The sequence below is a fragment of the Protobothrops mucrosquamatus genome, unplaced genomic scaffold (genome assembly GCF_001527695.2).
Source record: "Protobothrops mucrosquamatus isolate PMUCROS unplaced genomic scaffold, P.Mucros_1.0 scaffold4597, whole genome shotgun sequence".
Taxonomy (NCBI): Eukaryota; Metazoa; Chordata; class Lepidosauria; order Squamata; family Viperidae; genus Protobothrops; species Protobothrops mucrosquamatus.
Genome location: NW_015390500.1, coordinates 4,094 through 26,154, shown reverse-complemented (window position 1 = coordinate 26,154; position 22,061 = coordinate 4,094). Strand labels below are relative to the sequence as shown.

At 47.3% G+C, this 22,061-nt stretch overlaps 1 protein-coding gene across 1 annotated transcript in view; it reads left to right on the top strand.

Annotated features, from left to right (window-relative positions):
• ARHGAP39 (Rho GTPase activating protein 39) overlaps nucleotides 1-22,061 on the top strand; it is a gene marked incomplete at both ends in the record, with an annotated part of 69,404 nt that overhangs the window by 43,313 nt on the left and 4,030 nt on the right. The window contains 2 exons of the mRNA XM_015828514.1: nucleotides 4,695-5,256; nucleotides 17,297-17,389. Coding sequence (XP_015684000.1) covers nucleotides 4,695-5,256; nucleotides 17,297-17,389 — 655 coding nt within the window. The remainder of the gene's footprint in view (nucleotides 1-4,694; nucleotides 5,257-17,296; nucleotides 17,390-22,061) is intronic.

The following is a 22,061-nucleotide window of genomic DNA, read 5'->3' as shown; positions in this document are numbered from 1 at the left end:
CGGTGAATGCTCCACCACTGGAGGTTTTGAAGAAGAGACTGGACAGCCATTTGTCTGAAATAGTATAGGGTCTCCTGCCTGAGTAGGGGATTCGGGGGCAGTTTTTGGGCACTTGGTCTCTAAAAGGTTCGCCATCACTGGTATAGGGTTTCCTGCCTGAGCAGGGGGTTGGACTAGATGACCTCCAAGGTCCCTTCCAAGTTTTTATTATTATTATTATTATTATTATTATTATTATTATTATTATTATTATTATTATTATTATTATTACTACTACTACTACTACTATTACTACTACTACTACTATTACTATTACTACTACTATTACTATTACTACTACTATTACTATTATTACCACTATTACTACTACTACTACTACTACTATTACTATTACTATTATTATTATTATTATTATTATTATTATTATTATTATTATTATTATTATTATTATTATTATTATATTATTATTATATAAGAACGGAGCGAGGTCCTCGGAGCTGAAGGGTCTTTGACCTTTCTGGCGTCCGATCTGGGAAAGGAGGAGAAGGGCCACTTGACAGAAAGAAATTAAAAAATAAATGTTCCTGAAAGGAGAGTTGGAAAGGATTTGCTTCTGGAAAAGGAAAAAAAAAAGTCCTTCAGAGAAACGAAGATGACTCATACTTGAGGCCTGCAGGACGGATTTGAATTGGGAGATCTTAGCTGGTGGTTTGAACGCTGCGAGGGAGGCCCGGCAGACCGAGAGCCTCCGCTGTTAATCTACAAAAGCTTTATTATTTGGAAATGATTCAGCATTAAACATACACGTCCAGATTAATCCTCTGGTCTGAAAGGACCAGGTATTGTGTGGGGGAATTGGAGCACTCCATAAATGGTGGTTGAGTTGTGTGTGTGTGTGTGTGTGTGTCTCCTCACAAGGACCTGTCAGGTGTCCTAGGTCAGGCCCCTCCTGTCAACTGTCCATCACTCATCATCTCAGCTGTCCTGTCACGGATCCCTTAGACAAGAGGTCAACAAACACGGCAACTGTCCGTCAGCCATCATCTCAGCTGTCCTGTCGTTGATTTCTTAGGCCAGGGGTCTCCAACATGGCCACTTTAAGACTTGTGGACTTCAACTCCCAGAATTCCCCAGCCAGCCAATGTTTCTGAACCTCGGCATATTTTGAGATGAGTGGACTTCAATTCCCAAGATGCCCCAGCCAGTCAACGTTTCTGAACCTCAGCAACTATGAGACGTAGACCTCAACTCCCAGAATTCCCCAGACATCCAGTGTTTCTGAACCTCAGAGACTTTCAGATGTGGACTTCAACTCCCAGAATTCCCCAGCCAACCATTGTTTCTGAACCTCAGCGATTTGAGATGGGTGGACTTCAACTCCCAGAATTCCCTAGCCAGCCAATGTTTCTGAACCTCAGCATATTTTGAGATGGATGGACTTCAATTCCCAAGATGCCCCAGCCAGTCAATGTTTCTGAACCTCAGCAACTCTGAGATGTGGACTTCAACTCCCAGAATTCCCCAGCCAGTCAATGTTTCTGAATCTCAGCATATTTTGAGATGGGTGGACTTCAACTCCCAGGATTCCCTAGCCAGCAAAGCTATCTTAAACTCGCTGAGGTTAGGAAACCCTGCTCCAGGCATATTTATCTGCTTGGTTTTACAGATAAAACATCTCCCAGTAGACCACACACTTGCACCCAGTAGCAAAAACAGTGTGCACTTATGTGCACTGTGTCTGTGCACTTAGGAGGAATGAGCTGGAAGGGACCTTGGAGGTCTTCTAGTCCAACCCCCTGCTCAAGCAGTAGACCCTGTACCCCTTCACAAAAATGATTGTCCAATTTCTTTTTGAAAACCTCCAGTGATGAAGCACCCACAACTTCTAGAGGGAAGATATTCTACTGTTTAATTAAATAACAAGAGAGTTGGAAGGGACCCTGGAGGTCTTCTAGTCCAACCCCCTGCTCAAGCAGGAGACCCTTACAGAATCATAGAATAACAGAGTTGGAAGGGACCCTGGAGGTCCTCTAGTCCTACCCCCTGCTCAAGCAGGAGACCCTTACAGAATCATAGAATAACAGAGTTGGAAGGGACCCTGGAGGTCCTCTAGTCCAACCCCTCGCTCAAGCAGGAGACCCTTGCAGAAGAACAGAGTTGGACGGGACCCTGGAGGTCCTCTAGTCCAACCCCTTGCTCAAACGGGAGACCCTACACTGTTCTGGGCCCTTCCAACTCTGTTATTCTGTTCTGTTGTTGTTGTTGTTGTTTTCTTAAACCATAAAAAGCCACGTATTTCTGTTACTCTGTTCAACCTGGCTTGTTTCCACCCCCAGTTTATAATCCCGTGAAGCACTAAGCTTCTAACACATGTTTACCCGCTGCGTTAAGATTGATTATAAGCTTGTCCTGAGCTGGTTTATTCTATGTTTGGAAGATTGTTCCAGCGGGGAAGGAAGAAACTCTTGAACAAGCAACGGTTGCAAGAAACCCTGAGAATTTTTTCTCTCAGTATTTGGAAAGGATTTGGTATCCTTTGGTCATCTAGTTATGAGGCAGTGGGGATGGCAATGTCTTTTAGGGAGTTTTTTTCCTGATTTTCTTTAACTTCAGTCTTTTGTTCCCCAATCTGCATTTTGGAATGACAGCCAACGGGTTTAAATTTAAATTTCCTTCTGTGAAGCAAATACTTGAAGGGTGCCGGGAGACTCTCCAAATTTCAAATAAAAACACTCGTAGCAACCCAACTGCATTGGCTGACAAGCCAGTCGCGGCCTGTAATTTTAATTCTTATTTTTTCATCAGTGGTAAGTTAGCAGGGGTGTGTGTATGTGTGTGTGTGTGTCCAAGAGTGCGATGCACCTCTGCTTCGTTACGCTTTTTCTCCCACCGAATTTTAATATATATTTTTTTAACCTGTAAGTGTTAATCCCGTTTCTTAACCACTGTTTTAATCTGTGCTTCCGTTCAGGTGTTTCTCTTGTTTTATATTTGCAGAATATCCCACCCCCCTCCAGTTAGGTGAGATGGGCTGTATAAGAAATTGAATGCACAATTAAGAGAAGCAAATAAATGAAACAACTAAATGGCAGGGATTTAAGAGGGGAAAATTATCTATCTATCTATCTATCTATCTATCTATCTATCTATCTATCTATCTATCTATCTATCTATCTATCTATCTATCTCTCTCTCTCTCTCTCTCTCTCTCTCTCTCTCTCTCTCTCTCTCGCTATCTATCTGTCTGTCTGCCTGTCTATCTATCTATCTATCTATCTATCTATCTATCTATCTATCTATCTATCTATCTATCTATCTATCTATCTATCTATCTATCTATCTATCTATCTATCTATCTATCTAGAGTCGCTTTGGATAGCAGGTATAAATTTAATAAATAAAGTGAATATTTGGAAACATCAAGGCAGACACTGGAAATTTCAGTCTACAGGAAGACAGTCTGCACATCTTTCGGTGGGAATGCCCCTGTAAGGAGAGGGAAAAATATTTGTAATATTTGCATATAACAGCACATATTAACCCTTTGGGAAAGTGAACAATCAGATTTTTCTTCTTCAGCCCTTCGGGAGTGCTGGAACTACACTTCCCAGCATTCCTTGGTGCCATATGAGAGGTAAGAGCAGGGGTCTTCAAACTCGGCCCTTTTATGACTCGTGGACTTCAACTCCCAGAATTCCTCCAGTCATAAAAGGGCAAAGTTTGAAGGCCCCTAGTCTGGATCCAAGCCCACAGTTTCATCAAAATGGCCGACTGAGGAATTCTGGGAGTTGAAGTCCTCCAGTCATAAAAGGGCCAAGTTTGAAGGCCCCTGGTCTGGATCCAAGCCCGCAGTTTCATCAAAATGCCGACTGAGGAATTCTGGGAGTTGAAGTCCACCAGTCATAAAAGGGCCAAGTTTGAAGGCCCCTGGTCTGGATCCAAGCCCGCAGTTTCATCAAAATGGCCGACTGAGGAATTCTGGGAGTTGAAGTCCTCCAGTCATAAAAGGGCCGAGTTTGAAGGCCCCTGGTCTGGATCCAAGCCCGCAATTTCATCAAANGGGAGTTGAAGTCCACCAGTCATAAAAGGGCCAAGTTGGAAGACCCCTGGTCTGGATCCAAGCCCGCAGTTTCATCAAAATGGCCGACTGAGGAATTCTGGGAGTTGAAGTCCACCAGTCATAAAAGGGCCAAGTTTGAAGGCCCCTGGTCTGGATCCAAGCCCGCAGTTTCATCAAAATGGCCGACTGAGGAATTCTGGGAGTTGAAGTCCACCAGTCATAAAAGGGCCAAGTTTGAAGGCCCCTGGTCTGGATCCATGGCCGACTGAAGAATTCTGGGAGTTGAAGTCCACAAGTCATAAAAGGGCCAAGTTTGAAGACCCCTGGTTTAGGGTTTCTTGCCTGAGCAGGGGGTTGGACTAGATGACCTCCAAGATCCCTTCCAACTTTATTATCATTATCATTATCATTATTATTATTATTATTATTATTATTATTATTATTATTATTAGTAGTAGTAGTAGTAGTAGTAGTAGTAGTACTTTGCTTGTCAGAAGGTTGCAAAAGGGGATCTCGTGACCCCCCAGGACGTTGCAACTGTCATAAAGACCTCCAAGATCCCTTCCAACTTTATTATTATTATTGTTGTTGTTGTTGTCGCTCACGGTTGTCCTCTCTTGCCTTCTCTCCCCAGTCGGAAGACCTGGGTGCCTGCGTCCAGTTCGAGAGCAGCCGACAAAACCGAAACATGATGCCCAGCAGCAGCTGTATCTTCCCCACCTTCAACCTGAGGAAGCCCTCCTCGGAGACGGACATTGAGAACTGGGCCTCCAAGCACTTCAACAAGCACACGCAGGGCCTCTTCCGGCGCAAGATCTCCATCGCCAACATGCTGGCCTGGAGCAGCGAGTCCATCAAGAAGCCCATGATCATGACCAGCGACCGGAACGTCAAGAAGGAAGCCTGCGAGATCTTCAAACTCATCCAGATGTACATGGGCGACCGGCGGTCCAAGGCCGACCAGCTGAGCGTGGCCCTGGAGATCGCCACCAAAGGCTGGAGCATGCAGGGCCTCCGCGACGAACTCTACATCCAGCTGTGTCGGCAGACCACCGAGAACTTCCGCTACGAGAGTCTGGCCCGGGGTTGGGAGCTGATGTCCATCTGCCTGGCCTTCTTCCCGCCCACGCCCAAGTTCCATTCCTACTTGGAGGGGTACATTTATAGGCACATGGACCCGGTCAACGACACCAAAGGTAAGAGGGGACTCGCCTCACCCGTTGACCTGGCTGGGTCCCGGTTGGGTTCTCGGCTTCTCCCCCAAACGGCAGGGCCCGGCTGAAGGCCCGAAGAAGACGTGTTGGTGGCCAGCAGGGGTGTCCCAGGCGGAGACGTAACAGAGTTGGAAGGGACCTTGGAGGTCCTCTAGTCCCACCCCCAGCTCAAGCAGGGGACCCTTGCAGAATAAAAGAATTGGAAGGGATCTTAGAGGTCATCTAGTTCACCCCCTGCTCAAGCAGGAGACCCTTGCAGAATACCAGAATTGGAAGGGATCTTGGAGATCCTCTAGTCCAACCCCCAGCTCAAGCAGGAGAGCCTTACAGAATAATAGAGTTAGAAGGGACCCTAGAGGTCCTCTAGTCCAACCCCCTTGCTCAGGCAGGAGACCCTTGCAGAATGACAGAGTTAGAAGGGACCCTAGAGGTCATCTAGTCCAACCCCTTGCTCAAGCAGGAGACCCTTGCAGAATACCAGAATTGGAAGGGATCTTGGAGATCCTCTAGTCCAACCCCCAGCTCAAGTAGGAGAGCCTTACAGAATAATAGAGTTAGAAGGGACCCTAGAGGTCCTCTAGTCCAACCCCCTTGCTCAGGCAGGAGACCCTTGCAGAATAACAGAGTTAGAAGGGAACCTAGAGGTCATCTAGTCCAACCCCCAGCTCAAGCAGGAGACCCTTGCAGAATAACAGAGTTAGAAGGGACCCTAGAGGTCCTCTAGTCCAACCCCTTGCTCAAGCGGGAGACCCTTGCAGAATAACAGAGTCGGAAGGGGCCTTGGAGGTCCTCTAGTCCAACCCGCTGCTCAAGCAGGAGACCCTTGCAGAATAATAGAATAACAGAGTTGGACGGGACCTTGGAGGTCCTCTAGTCCAACCCCCTGCTCAAGCAGGAGACTCTACACAATTTAAGACAAATGCTTGTCCAATCTGTTCTTAAAAACCTCCAGTACAGGTAGTCCTCGACTCACAACAGTTGGTTTAGCGGCCGTTCGAAATTACACCGGCACTGAAAAAAGTGATTTATGACCGTTTTTCACACTTATGTCCGTTGCAGCGTCCCCGTGGTCACGTGATCAAAATTTGGACACTGGGCAACTGACTCATATTTATGACGGTCGCGGTGATCCCCTTTTTGTGACCTGACAAGTAAAGTCCATGGGGAAGCCAGATTCACTTAACAACTGTGTTACTGTCTTAACAACTACACGATTCCCTTAACAACCGTGGCAAGAAAGGTCGTAAAAATGGGGCAAAACTCACCTATTAAATGTTTCACTTAACAGCAGAAATGTTGGGCTCGATGGTCGTAAGTCGAGGACTGCCTGTATTGGACCACCCACAGCTGCTGGAGGCAAGCGTAGCTGAATCCAGCTTGAGTTTCGACAGGAGATGAGTTTGATGACTTTGGGTGAGACCCACTGAGGGACACACACAGTCACATTTGTGCATTCGGGGTGCACCGAAATGTGTGGTGTGCTCCATGTTTTTGTCAATTTAGGGCCCAGGAAACATAGTATTTATTTATTTTAGAAGGGAATATTATAGCTCAGGGTTGAAATGTGGGTTCCAGGGCGCTCTCTGAGCTGGGTGCAACTGCCGGTAATCTTCAGCTTACATCCATTCGCTTAGCGACCGAAGTTCCAACGGCACTGAAAAAAGTGACTTGTGATCCTTTGTCACACTTAACGACCGTTGCAGCGTCCCCGTGGTCGGGCGATCAAAACTCAGATGCTTGGCCTGTGTTTATGACGGTTCTATTCCTATTCCTATTCCATATTCTATTCTATTTTATTCTATTCTATCCCATTTTCTATCCGTTTTCTATTCTATTCTATTCTATTCTATTCTATTCTATCCCATTTTCTATCCATTTTCTTTTCTATTCTATTCTGTTCTATTCTATTCTATCCATTTTCTATTCATTTTCTATTCTATTCTATTCTATTCTATCCATTTTCTATCCATTTTCTATTCATTTTCTATTCTATCCATTTTCTATTCTATTCTATTCCTATTCTATTCTATTCTATTCTATTCTATTCTATTCTATTCTATTCTATTCTATTCTATTCTATTCTATTCTATTCTATTTTACAGTATTCTATTCTATTCTATTCTATTCTATTCTATTCTATTCTATTCTATCCTATCCCATTTTCTATCCATTTTCTTTTCTATTCTATTCTATTCTATTCTATTCTATCCCATTTTCTATCCATTTTCTTTTCTATTCTATTCTATTCTATTCTATTCTATCCATTTTCTATCCATTTTCTATTCATTTTCTATTCTATTCTATTCTATTCTATTCTATTCTATTCTATTCTATTCTATTCTATTCTATTCTATCCATTTTCTATTCTATTCTATTCTATTCTATTCTATTCTATTCTATTCTATTCTATTCTATTCTATTCTATCCATTTTCTATTCTATCCATTTTCTATCCATTTTCTATTCTATTCTATTCTATTTTATTCTATTCTACAGTATTCTATTCTATTCTATTCTATTCTATTCTATTCTATTCTATTCTGCCTCTTGCCCGCTGCCGGTGATTCGAAAGCAGCAGATGCTTCTCCTTGAGCATCCGTTTTCTGCTGAGTGCGTCATCTTCCTATAAATGTCACCTGTCACGGGCTTTGAATCACCCATCCTGGCTGTCCTCCTCCTCCTCCTCCTCCTCCTCCTCCTCCTCCTCCTCCTCCTCCTCCTCCTCTTCTTATGCTCCAGCAATTAAAGCTGGTCATTGGTTGTGCCAGGCGTCGTTAACCCTGTGATTCTAAAAGCAAGGTCTCTGGGGGATTCTGGGCGTTGAAGGCCACCTGTGAAGTCACCAAGGTTGAACAACACGGTTCCAGCTCATCAAACACCAGAATGTCCCCTGTGTAAGGAGTAGCAGCCCCCAAACGATTTCATGAAAGAGGTATGGAAATGTCTCCCTGGGTCGTCTTTGGCTGTGTCCTTGGTAGACCCTGGAGACCCGGGGGTTGGACTAGAAGACCTCCCAGGTCCCTTTCGGCCCTGGTATTCTATGGCTTCTAAGATCAACATCCGGCTCGAGGATCCAAATAAAACTCCAGGTTCATTCCGTTTCCGGAAATCTTACCGTTTATTGAACACACGGCGTGGTAATGTTGAAAGAAAACTAACTCTGAGGTTCCCAGACACCAGTTTATAGAATTAAACAATAATTAAACATCTGCAAGGAAACTACCAAGCTCAGAGAGCACCAAGGACCCCACAGTTGCTCTCCTCCTCCTCCTCCTCCTCCTCCTCCTCCTCCTCCTCCTCCTCCCTGCAAACCCAACTCCCTTCTGGCACTGATGATATTACCTAGTTTGGGTGATGAAACGTCTGCAAGGAAGCCACCAAGCTCAGAAAGCACCAGGGACCCCACAGTCGTCGTCGTCGTCATCGTCCTCCTCCTCCTCCTCCTCCTCCTCCTCCTCCTCCTCCTCCTCCTCCTCCTCCTCCTCCTCCTCCTCCTCGCTGCAAACCCAACTCCCTTCGGGCACTGATGATGTTACCTACTTTGGGTCATGAAATGTCCGCAAGGAAACCAGCCAGCTCAGAGAGCACCCGGGACCCCACATGTCAACCCTGAGCCACACAGATTTCCTCTTTATTAGTCTCCACAAAATCAGATCACAAAACGCCGAGCGGTTTTGGCTCCGAATCGGGCATTCCAAGCTGATGAGGGCACCTTGTGGGGGAGAATCTGGGGAGGCCAATGTTGCCATTCCTCCAGGCAAAAGAAAGCTGATTTTCTGATTTTCTCTCATTGTTGCCCCAGGAGGACTAGGATCTTGGCAAGGACACAGCGGGGTCCCCATTCCAGACACCACAGAGGCCGGCTTGTTCGGCCTTCAGACTCCGTCCTGCCTCGCCTTTTCCACCCCACCCAAGCTGGAAGGCCCTGACATTACAACCCCTGTTCTTCGCTCCCGGCTCTTTGTGATGTGAGGTTGCGGGTGGGCTGTGTGTGGGCGACAGCCAGTTGGCAGCAGGCCTGCTCTTGTGCTTTTGTGCTTTGCGTTGGAGGCTGGGACCGAGTCTCCTTATAGACTCCCTTCCCGGCTTAAAACTCCAGCCTTGATTTAACCACCGATGATTGGTTAAATCATGGCTTCTTCTCTCTCTCTCCTTAAGAAGGTGTTGTGTTTTTTCTAGAGTTGACGGAGTTTATGCAAGATGGCGGACCTTGCTCTTCACGTGAAGGCCCAAGAAGGTCAAACGGATACTTGGTTTCTCCAGCGACTGGAGAAAAATCTTCCGCTTGAGGCCTTCTAATTGAAGAGGTCTCCAACCTTGTCCACTTGAAGACTGGTGGACTTCAGCTCCCAGAATTCCCCAGCTGGCTGGGGAATGCTGGGAGCTGAAGTCCACCAGTCTTCAAGTGGACAAGGTTGGAAAGACCCGTTCTAACGTTAAAGTTAAAAATTAAAAGATGCTTGCTCCTGGGGAGGAAAGCTATGGCAAATCTAGACAGCCTACTAAAAAGCAGAGATGACACCCTGCCAACAAAAGCACGTCCAGTCAAGGCCATGGTTTTCCCAGTGGCAATGTACGGCTGTGAAAGTTGGACCATAAGAAAGGCTGAGCGCCAAAGAATAGAGGCCTTTGAACTCTGGGGCTGGAGAAGACTCCTGCGAGTCCCCTGGACTGCAAGGTGATCCAACCGGTCGGTCCTGGAGGAGATCAACCCCAACTGCTCTTGAGAAGGCCAGATCCTGAAATGGAAACTCAAGTACTTTGGCCACCTAATGAGAAGGAAGGACTCCCTGGAGAAGAGCCTAATGCTGGGAAAGATGGAGGGCAAGAGAAGAAGGGGACGACAGAGAAGGAGGTGGCTGGATGGAGTCCCTGAAGCAGGAGGCGTGAGCTTCAATGGACTCCAGAAGATGGAAGAGGACAGGAAGGCCTGGAGGAACGTTGTCCATGGGGTCGCGATGGGTCGGACACGACACTGGGCGCTATCTAACAAAATGAAATTCAATGGTGAAAAAAGTAAGGTTCTACATTTAGGCAAGAAAAACCAAATGTACAGGTATAGTATAGGGGGTACCTTGCTCAATAGTAGCAACTGTGAGAGGGATCTCGGAGTCCTAGTGGACAATCACTTAGATATGAGCCAGCCGTGTGCTGCAGTTGCCAAAAAAGCCAACACAGTGCTAGGCTGCATTAACAGAGGGATAGAATCAAGATCACGTGAAGGGTTAATACCACTTTACAAGGCCTTGGTAAGGCCACACTTGGAATGCTGCATCCAGTTTTGGTCAGGATGTAAAAAAGATGCTGAGACTCTAGAAAGAGTACAGAGAAGAGCAACAAAGATGATTAGGGGACTGGAGGCTAAAACATACAAGGAACGGTTGCTGGAATTGGGGATGTCTAGTTTAATGAAGAGAAGGACGAGGGGGGACATGACAGCAGTGTTCCAATATCTCAGGGGCTGCCCCAAAGAAGAGGGAGTCAAGCTATTCTCCAAAGCACCTGAAGGCAGGACGAGAAGCAACGGATGGAAACTAACCAAGGAGAAAAGCAACCTAGAACTAAGGAGAAACTTCCTGACAGTGAGAACAATTAACCAGTGGAACAACCTGCCTCCAGAAGTGGTGAATGCTCCAACACTGGAAGTTTTTAAGAAGAGACTGGACAGCAATTTGTCTCACATGGTATAGGGTTTCCTGCCTGAGCAGGGGGTTGGACTAGATGACCTCCAAGGTCCCTTCCAACGTTATCATTATTATTATTATAACAAAAACGTTAAAGTCCTTCTTGACAGGCATATTCCTAGGGTGGACATCTGTCCGTAACTCGCTTCCAATTACTGTTCTGAAGCTGGAAAATTAACTTCTCCAGCAGCTCTTGATTATCTCAGTGGGCTTCCCCACCGCAGCTTTTAATTAGATGACCAAGTTCCTGGAGTGACCAGGCATTAAATCAGAATGGAGGCACCACTGAAATTATCTGGTGCTAGATAGGACTCCTTGCCGGTCCCCCAGGGAGAGCATGACAAAAACCAGGTCTTGGTGGGCGGGTTCACACCTGCCTGATTAACACAACCCATGAGGGGGTTCACAGACTGTACAGTGGCCTGATAAACAGAGACTGAGCATGCCTTCTGGGTTCAAAGCCCCGAGATTCCACTGCCCGGTCAAAGACCTGGTTTGCCCAAATTATGAAGACCATGGTTTGCATCCCACCGCACCCGGGGCTACCGCTGACCCAACTCCATTTTAAGCCTCCGTGTGCAAGTCCCTCCATGCGGTTACACTTGGTTGTTTTCTTGAAGGTGCTTCATTGCCAAACTAGGTAACATCAGGAGTGTTAGAAGGGAGGGGGGTTTGTGGAGAGGGGGGGGAGGAAGAAGAGGAGGAGGAGAAGGACTAAAGAACAGCAGCAGTGCTAGAAGGGAGTGGGGCTTGAAGGGATGAGAAAGGAGGAGGAGCAGCAGAAGGAGGAGGAGGAGGAGGAGGAGAAGAAAGAAGAAGAAGAAGAAGAAGAAGAAGAAGAAGAAGAAGAAGAAGAAGAAGAAGAAGAAGAAGAAGAAGAAGAAGAAGAAGAAGAAGAAATTAATGTCTTGGTATCAATTCTTAACTATGCAGAAGATCAAAGAAAGAAGAAGAGTTGGAGGAGAAGGAGCAGGAGGAGCAGGAGGAGCAGGAGGAGCAGGAATAAATTAATGTCTTGTTATCAATTCTTAACTATGCAGAAGATCAAAGAAAGATGAAGAGTTGGAGGAGAAGGAGAAGAAGCAGAAGAAGGAGGAGGAGCAGGAGGAGGAATAAATTAATGTCTTGGTATCAATTCTTAACTATGCAGAAGATCAAAGAAAGATGAAGAGTTGGAGGAGAAGGAGAAGAAGCAGAAGAAGGAGGAGGAGCAGGAGGAGGAATAAATTAATGTCTTGGTATCAATTCTTAACTATGCAGAAGATTAAAGAAAGATGAAGAGTTGGAGGAGGAGGAGAAGAAGAAGAAGAAGAAGAAGAAGAAGAAGAAGAAGAAGAAGAAGAAGAAGAAGAAGAAGAAGAAGAAGAAGAAGAAGAAGAAGAATAGAGAATAGCAGCAGTGCTAGAAGGGAGTGGGGTTTGTAGGAAAGAGGAAGAGGATGAGAAGAAGGAGGAGGAGGAAGAGGACTCTCAGGGCTTGGTGCTTTTCTTTCAGATGTTTCATTACCCAACTAGGTATCATCCTCAGTTTCAGATGACCTTCAGAGTCTCTGTTTTGTCCCACTTTCTAGCTTAGGTGGCTTCTTAATGCACGAACCTGTTGCGTGCAGGACATCTACAGAACATGCAGCCATTAAGAGTGAGGCTGCAACGTCCCTCAAGAATTGCACGTACACCCAGGACAGGGGCCACAGGGTCAATCTACTAGCAGCTTGCTCATCCGTGTACAGGCTGCGGAGATCCCTCAGGTCGTCTCGGTGGCTTTCCAACACAGGTCCAAAGCCCTTGGATTGACCGCCAAGGAAGTCAACTCAAAATACTGGACCTCTCCTCCCCTTCCCCCTGCCTCTTCCACATGGATGGTTGGAGTTGCACAAGGAGGGCTTGGTTGTCAGCTGCGACCTGCTCCTGAATGGAGTATCTTGTTTCGCCCACAAGAACACATCTCAGCAATTCAGGGGGATGAGATGGTGGCCCTGAGGGTGGTGCTCAGCTTCCTCAGAGGCTGGACAACAGGGCACCTTTGTAGTCTAGAAAGAGTTACAAAGATGATTACAGGACTGGAGGCAAATCATGCAATGAACGGTTGCAGAAACTTAGGTATACGCAACCTAGAATTAAGGAGAAACTTCCTAACAGTGAGGACAATTCACCCCGTGGAACGGCTTGCCTTCAGACGTTGTGGGTGCTCCATCACTGGAGGTTTTCAAGAAGAGATTGGACAACCATTTGTCTGAAATTGGTATAGGGTCTCCTGCTTGAGCAGGGGGTTGGACTACTAGAAGATCCATGTTGAGATGTTGAGACCATAGAAAGAGTCCAAAGAAGAACGGCTCAGATGATAATGGTCTAAAGGCTAACCCATATGATCAGGGGTCTTCAAACTTGGCCCTTTTATGACTTGTGGACTTCAACTCCCAGAATTCCTCAGCCAGGCACACTGCCTGAGGAATTCTGGGAGTTGGAAGTCCACAAGTCATAAACGGGCCAGGTTTGAAGACCCCTGCATATGATGAACAATTGAGGGAACTAGGTATGTCTAGCCATTGGAAAGAAGGACGAGGGGTGACATGAGAGTAGACTTCCAATATTTAAGGGGCTCTCTCAGAGAAGAGGGGGTCCACCTATTCTCCAAAGCACCTGAGGGCAGGACAAGAAGTAACAGATGGAAACTAGTCGAGGAGAGATCCAGACAGGGAGAACAGCTGATCAGTGGAACGACTTGCCTCCAGAAGTTGCGGGTGCTCCATCGCTGGAGGTTTTCAAGAAGAGATTGGACAGCCATTTGTCCCAAATGTTCTAGGGTTCCTGCTTGAGGAGGTGGTTGGACTGGAAGACCTCCAAGGTCCCTTCCAACTCTGTTATATTGTATTCTGCATGCTTATCACTTTGTCCAGGTTTTTGCTTGATGGAGACCTTATAAAAACAGCAGTTATCTAACATCTGTCCTGACATCACAAGAAGGTAAGGAGACCGACCACAAATGGTTTAGTTACAGGAAGTGTTAATCTAGCTCAGGGGTCTTCAAACCTGGCCCTTTTATGACTTGTGGACGTCAACTCCCAGAATTCCTCAGCCAGGCACACGTGCCTGGCTGAGGAATTCTGGGAGTTGACGTCCACAAGTCATAAAAGGGCCAGGTTTGAAGACCCCTGTCTTAAAGCATCCTGACTGAGGAATTCTGGGAGTTGAAGTCCACAAGTCTTAAAAAGGCCAAGTTTGAAGACCCTTGTGATAGATGATAGATAGGTGATAGATAGATGATAGAGATAAATAGGCTAGATGGAGAGATAGAGTAGATGGATGAGAGAGAAAGATGATAGATGACAGACAGACAGTCAGATATAATAGACCAAAGGTCTTCAAACTTGGCCCTTTCATGACTTGTGGACTTCAACTCCCAGAATTCCTCAGCCAGGCATGCTGGCTGAGGAATTCTGGGAGTTGAAGTCCACCAGTCATAAAAGGGCCAAGTTTGAAGACCCCTGGCCTAGCTGACCAGTTGTGGTGTCTGTGTCCTAAGATGCCCGTAAATGGAGTCCATCCCATCAGGGAAAGTTGGTAAATGCGCGCATGCGCGCGCGCGCGCGCACACACACACACACACACACACACACACACACACACACACCCATGCTGGTACTCCTTGGAGAAGAGATAGCTTAGTTGACAGAGTTGAGTCTTCAAGAATCCCACTTCCCAAATTATTTCTCCGACATCACTGCTTTCATTTGCTGTTGTTCTTCGTTGTTCTCACTGGCCTTCAGTGAGAACTCAGCGGTGGAAGGATTTTGTTAGTTGTGTACCATTGTGTTATCCTCTCCGTTCATGGCACGCTCCTTGATTGGGCAGTGATCGATCCAGGAAAGATAAAATACAGGTAGTCCTCGACTTCAATGACCACAACTGAGGCCCAATTTTCTGTTGCTAAGTCAGCTTTGCCCCATTTTATGACCTGTCTTGATGCGGTTGTTATGGGAATCGCGGCCGCTGTTAAGTGAGGAACACGGTTGTTAAGTGGATCTGGCTTCCCCTTTTGACTTTGCTTTTCCGAAGGTCGCAAAAGGGGGTCACGTAACTCCCGGGACACGGCAACCGTCATAAGTACGAGTCAGTTGCCAAGTGTCAGTTTTGATCACGTGACCCCTGGGGATGGCTGCAACGGTCGTAAGTGTGAAAAAGGACCACAAGTCGCTTTTTTTTCAGTGCCCTTGTAACTTTGAACGGTCACGAATCCCAAAGGTGTTTTTTTTTTTTCAGGAGGCAACTAGACTTTTTTTTGTTTTTTCTTTGAAGGCCTTTCGCTTCCCATCCCAGAAGCTTCTTCGGTTCTGAAGTACTCCTCCAGGAAGCTTCTTCCAGAACGGAGGAAGCTTCTTGGATGAGAAGCGAAACGTCTTCAGAGAAAGGATGTTTAGATGTCTAGTCTAAAGAAAAGAAGAAATAGGGGAGACATGATAGCAGTCTTCCAGTATCTGAGGGGCCGAGACAAGGCACAGGGGATCAAGTTGTTCTCCAAAGCGCCTGAAGGCAGGACAAGAAGCAAGGGATGGGAACCTATCAAGGAGAGAAGCAACCTGGATTTAAGGAGAAAGTTCCTAACAGTGAGGACAATTAACCAGTGGAACAGCTGGCCTCCAGAAATCGTGGGCGCTCCATCACTAGAGATTTTTAAGAAGAGAGTGGACATTCACCTGTCTGAGATGGTATAGATCAGTGGTGGCGAACCTATGGCAGGGGTGCCAGAGGCGGCACTCGGAGCCCTCTCTATGGGCACACGTGCCGTCGCCCCAGCCTCGTCTCCCCCCACAACCCACTCCTCTCCAGCAGCCCCCCTGGAGGAGAGTCGCCCTCGAGCGTGGCCCACACGGAGCAGTGCAGCCAAGGACATGGCAGCCAGGCAACGTAGACAAGACTCTGCCCTCACACCCCATCACGCAGTTGATGCTGCAGGGCGCAGGCAGAGGGTGTGGCCGCCATGGCGCTGCTGGGCTGCCTGGGCGATCTGCGGCGGGCCCTGGAGGCGGTGAGTGGTCCTGTGGGCAGGTGGGGTGGGGGATGGGGGGTGGAGCGGGGGTGGGGCCAGTTTGTGGGCACTCGGTCTCTAAAAGGTTCGCCATCACTGGTATAGATTCTCCTGCTTGAGCAGGGGGCTGGACTAGAAGACCTCCAAGGTCCCTTCCAGCTCTATTCTATTCTATTCTATTCTATTCTATTCTATTCTATTCTATTCTATTCTATTCTATTCTTATCATTATTCTATTCTATTCTCTATTTCCTATTCTATTCTATTCTATTCTATTCTATTCTTATCATTCTATTCTATTCTATTCTAATCTATTCTTATCATTCTATTCTATTCTATTCTATTCTATTCTATTCTATTCTATTCTAATCATATCATTCTATTCTATTCTATTCTCTATTTCCTATTCTATTCTATTCTATTCTATTCTTATCATTCTAGTCTATTCTATTCTAATCATTCTATTCTATTCTATTCTCTATTTCCTATTCTATTCTATTCTATTCTATTCTATTCTATTCTATTCTATTCTATTCTTATCATTATTCTATTCTATTCTATTCTATTCTAATCATTATTCTATTCTATTCTAGTCTATAATATTCTATTCTATTCTCTTTCCTATTCTATTCTATTCTATTCTATTCTATTCTATTCTATTCTATTCTATTCCATTCTATTCCTTATTCTATTCTATTTTATTCTAATCATTATTCTAGTTCTATTCTATTCTGTTCGGTTCTGTTATCATTATTCTATTATCATTATTCTATTCTATTCTATTCTATATATTTTTATTCAATTCTATTCTATATTTTTTATTCTATTCTATATTTCTATTCTATTCTATTCTACTCTATTCTATTCTATTCTTATTCTATAAACAAGAAAGTCCAGTTGCCTCCTGAAAAAAGCACTTTTGGGACAAGCGTGACCTGGACGGCTGAGAATCTCCATAGATTGGTCGCTAAATGAACTGTTGTTAAGCCGAGGACTACCTGTTATAGGCTGGCGATAGAGATGACCCCAAACGGACTCCAAAGTCAATATTTCCGAGTTGCGTTTTCCTACCCTTGAGGAACTGTTGGTTTTTTTTTTTATTGGAAATCAAAACCTATTTCATGGTGGCTTCTCCGGGGCTTGGCGTCCCAGGGCAAGTTCCTTCTCCTTCCTGGATCACCTGGCCAATGACGGAGGAGGCCCGGGACCTTCTGAAGAACGTTTTTGAGGGGATGAACGTTGGCAATGTCCCCACCACCCTTTCTGTCTTTGTCCTTCCACCCCATCGTCCTCATCCTTCTCTTTGTTCCTCAGTTACTCAGCACATTAAAGAGCTCCTGGAGAGAAAGAGTAAGAAGAAGTCCAAATTGAGAAAAAAACCCAAACCTTATGTTGAAGACCACGATGGTAGGGCCTGAGCTCCCAACTCCTCCTTTAGCAGCTTCTTCTCCTCCTTAGTCTAGTCAACATCTCCCCCTTTTCTGCACCTTCTTGGCCTCTGCTCCATCTAACACGGCTTCCTTCTTCTCCTAGCTGCTAATTTGGGGGGTGCTCCTCTAGATCCTGAATTTTTTTGGGGGGGGATGGAAAGACCCACTGCTGTTCACACTTTCTCCAGCACCTGCTGACCTCAATCTAATCTTCCTAGAATCCTCCTTTGCTCATGGTCAAGGCTGGCTGTGTGCCACAGGTTCCTGTTTGCAAGCATGCACCACCTCACTGGGGGGTGGGGTGATGTGGAGGCTGAGGGTTGTAAAAGGGAATTGCAGTTTTCCTATCCAGGAAAGGGGGGGGGCGACCTCCTTCCATTTGTCCATCATCTGTGTCACGCCAAACGTAGCTACGATGTAGGTTCACGTGCGACATGGCTGCGCACCGTGAACCTCTAGCCCAAATGCAGGATTTGACTGCATGATAAAAAGTTACTTCTGGCAGGGGTCCCCAACCTTGGCCACTTTTAAGACTGGTGGACTTCACCTCCCAGAATTCCTCAGCTGGCTGAGGAATTCTGGGAGTTGAAGTCCACCAATCTTAAAGTGGCCAAGGTTGAAGACCCCTGATTTATGGAGCCCAAGCCATATTATGACGGGCAAAGTTTGATATGCACGACCCAGCTGATGGCAGTCATCTTGACCAGGGGTCTCCAGACTTGACCACTTTAAAACTATGGGAACGTCAACTCCCAGAATTCCTCAAAATGCTGGCTGTGGAATTCTGGGAGTTGAAGTCCACAAGTCTTAAAGTTGCCAAGGTTGGAATCCCCTGATTTATGAAACCCAAGCCATAGTGTGACTGGTAAAGTCATTCTGACCAGGGATCTTCAAACTTGACCACTTTAAGACTATGTGAACGTCAACTCCCAGAATTCCTCAAAATGCTGGCTGCGGAATTCTGGGAGTTGAAGTCCACAAGTCTTAAAGTTGCCAAGGTTGGAATCCCCTGATTTATGAAACCCAAGCCATATTATAACTGGTAAAATTTGAAATGCACAACCCAACTGATGGCAATCATCTTGACCAGGGGTCTCCAAACTTGACCACTTTAAGACTATGTGAACGTCAGCTCCCAGAACTCCTCAGAATGCTGGCTGGGGAATTCTGGGAGTTGAAGTCCACAAGTCTTAACGTGGCCAAGGATGGAGACCTCCGATGAAGAGAACCCAACAGACAGAAAGCAGAGGTGGAGAGCGCTTGCAAAGGGCACCTGGGGTGTAAAGAGGAGGGTGGGGGCAAAGTCTGAGTGTCCACCTGCCTGGTCAAAGGTTGGGTATCCTGGCTAGAAGACAATCTCCCAGGGCCCAGCCCACCATCTTTCAGGTAAGAAACAGACCAGGCCTAACGACGGTATCTCCTTTCTGCTATGGGTCAGAGTTGAAGCCACCGGGGTCCTGTAGAAGTCACTGTGATGTCATACCATGTGTGATCATCTCTTTCTAATATCTGAGAAGGTCCATGGAGGGTGGTGGTGGTGGTGGCTTCATAAGATGTCCCAACTCTAGGCTACCTCAACAAGAGATGCTTCATTTGAGCATCCTGGATGAGAAGATCTCTCTCTTCCTGGGTGCTCTCTGAACTTGGATGTTTTCTTGCAGACGTCTTATGACCCAACTAGGGAGCATCATCAGGGCTAGAAGGGAGTAAGCTTGGGTCTTGTGTATTTTCTGAGCTTGGTTGTTTTTTGGCCAACGTTTCATGACCCAACTAGGGAGCATCATCAGTGCTAGAAGGGAGTAAGCTTGGGTCTTGTGTATTTTCTGAGCTTGGTTGTTTTTTGGCCAACATTTCATGACCCAAGTAGGGAACATCATCAGTGCTAGCTATGTTTTCAGGCTCTGAACAGACGCTAGAAGAAGGCCAGCCTGTTTGAATGAATTAAAGAGAGGGGTTGTGCAAGGTTCAACGCCCTTCCGAGTTGCGTTCGAATCTTGCCTTGTCCTAACAGGCAGAGCATAAGGATTGAATCAATGCACAAATGTCGCCGAGTATAGAATCTCTGTCCTTTGTGCAATGGCGACATGATGTGTGTGACATCACCATGGCACGCTTGTGCACATACACACACGCACACACGCACACACCCCAGATATCTGTAGCATTGAGTATTTGGGCTTTTCTCTTCTGCTTTGGCCCAATCAGCTGCTGTTGGGTCCGGAAGTAGAGCTAGTCACCGAAATGCAGATATTGCTCAACTTAATGAATGCAATCGAACCCCACATTTCCATTGCTAAGTTGCTCAGTGAGTTTTGCCGTGTTTTACGAGCCCCCCCCTTGCCACAGTCGTTTTGCGGCCTTCGAGCGAACCAAGTCAGTGGGGAAGCCGGCTTCATTTAACTGGGGTCCCCGTCTGAACCCCCACAGCGATTCACTTAACAAGCCAGGTCGTGGAAGGATGCTTCACAGCCATCTTGATGAGCCACAGAAGTTTTGGCCTCACCTGTGGTCGTAATTCGAGGACTACCTGTGTTCTGGGTTTTTTTTCCCCTCTGCCAGTGTTCTCTCCCAGCCTAAGTGAGTCCTTGTTCAGCTCCCAAGGAGCTTTTATTATTCACAGACCTGAGTCAATGTCCAAGACAAACAAACACAGTCCACAGAAACTCGATTCCTCAACACGAACGGTTGCCTTCGGCCACCAGCACCTCCCACACCTTCCCTTTTATTATGCAGCCCAGGCGTGGCTTCCTAATGCCATCTCCTTTGCCTTTGGAGCCGCCCCATTGCATCCCTTTGCCCTACTCCAGTGGCGAACGTATGGCACGTGTGCCAGAGGCGGGACTCAGAGCCCTCTCTGTGGGCACGCGTGCCATACTCCGGAGATGGCAACCGTCTCTCTTCAACCAGCTGCCCGCTAACTCACCGAGGTCCCACGTGGTCGGATGCATCCCAGCATGGCTGGTTTCCCTCCCCCCCCCGTCCCATCCCTCCTGGCCTCGCATGCTCTCCTTTTCCCGGGCACGACCCACTGCATTGCCTCCTCAGCTGTCGGCCATCCGTCCGGCTCAGAGGCGGCTTCTCTGAACTGCTAGCGGTGGGCTGCGGAGGCCCAGAGTGCGGCGGTCGAGGGGCCAGCTGGCTGTGGCTGCTGACGGACACTGTCAGCCCCCATGCGCTCGCTGGCCTCTGTGTGCGGGGGCCGATGATGTCAGGCAGCAGCCGCCCCGGCCCCTGCCTTGCCTTGCCCTGCGACAATGGCACCCCTGCCCTGCCTCACCTCACCCCACAGGACGAGCCTCCTGCCCACTGCCCCACCTGCCAGAGACCCCCTGGATCTCCCCACCCCTGACCAGCCCCCATAGGCATCCCTCCCCACGAGCAACATCGAGGTGACCACGCCCACCTTGGCCACACCCACCCAGTCTGCCATGACCGCCACGCCCACCTGGCACCCGGCGATAAATAAGTGGGTTTTGGGTTGCACTTTGGGCCCTCGGTCTCTAAAAGGTTCGCCATCACTGCCCTACTCTCTTTGCCTGCCGGCGCTTTCATGCATCCGGGATTTGTCCCAGCTGTTCTTCATCACTGTCCAACTCAGGCTCCCAGCACAGCTGTGTCTCAGCCTGAGCGTGAGTAGAGGGGCCAGGCTCCTCGTCAGATTGTAAGTCTTGCAGCTCCTTCCTCTGACTCTGATGTCACTCCAGGCCCCTCCTCTGAGTCCTCCAAGTCCTCGGACTCAGCTGCCGGGTCCACTGGCTGGCGAGCAATCACAACAACCAGCCTTATAAGGAGGGTTTGTAAAGGTGGGGTTGCAGACAAACTCTCTCCTGGGTTCTCATTCATTGCCCAGGATTGGCACATGATGTTAATTGCGACAAGGATGCAATCTGCCCTTTCCAGACAAGACCCTATTTCACAACTGATGCAAAGGGGGGTGGTGGAGGAAATGAGCAAAAAGCATAATTTTCGCCTTTTATCCCCGGGATTTTTTTTTTCCCCCTGGAAAGCTGTGTCTTTCAATAAAGGAGTGTGTCAGGTGCGTGGAAGAGAGAGAGGGTGGATCAAAAAAAAAAGGTGACTTTTTTGACCTACCTAGACCCACATCCCGGGCCTTCCTGCTTCCCCCTAAAACAAGGGCCGATTTGAATATTTTGAGGAAAGCCGAGCGGCTGCAGCCGAAAAGTGCGTTTATTAAAATTCGGTCGCACGTGGGGTGTGTGTGTGTGTGTGTTTCCCTCCACACAACTTCTACCCCAGGGGTAGGCAACCTTGGCTCTTTTATGACTGGTGGACTTCAACTCCCAGAATTCCTGAGCCAGCCATGCTGAGGGGAAAGGGAGAGGTTTCCAAGCTGAGCCATGCTGGCTCAGGAATTCTGGGAGTTGAAGTCCACCAGTCATGAAGGGGCCAAAGTTTTCCCCATGCTAGCTCAGGAATTCTGGGAGTTGAAGTCCGCCAGTCATAAAGCGGCCTAGGCCAGAGGTAGGCAACCTCGGCTCTTTTATGACTCGTGGACTTCAACTCCCAGAATTCCTGAGCCAGCATGGGGGAAACTTTGGCCCCTTCATGACTCGTGGACTTCAACTCCCAGAATTCCTGAGCCAGCCATGCTGAGGGGAAAGGGAGAGGTTTCCAAGCTGAGCCATGCT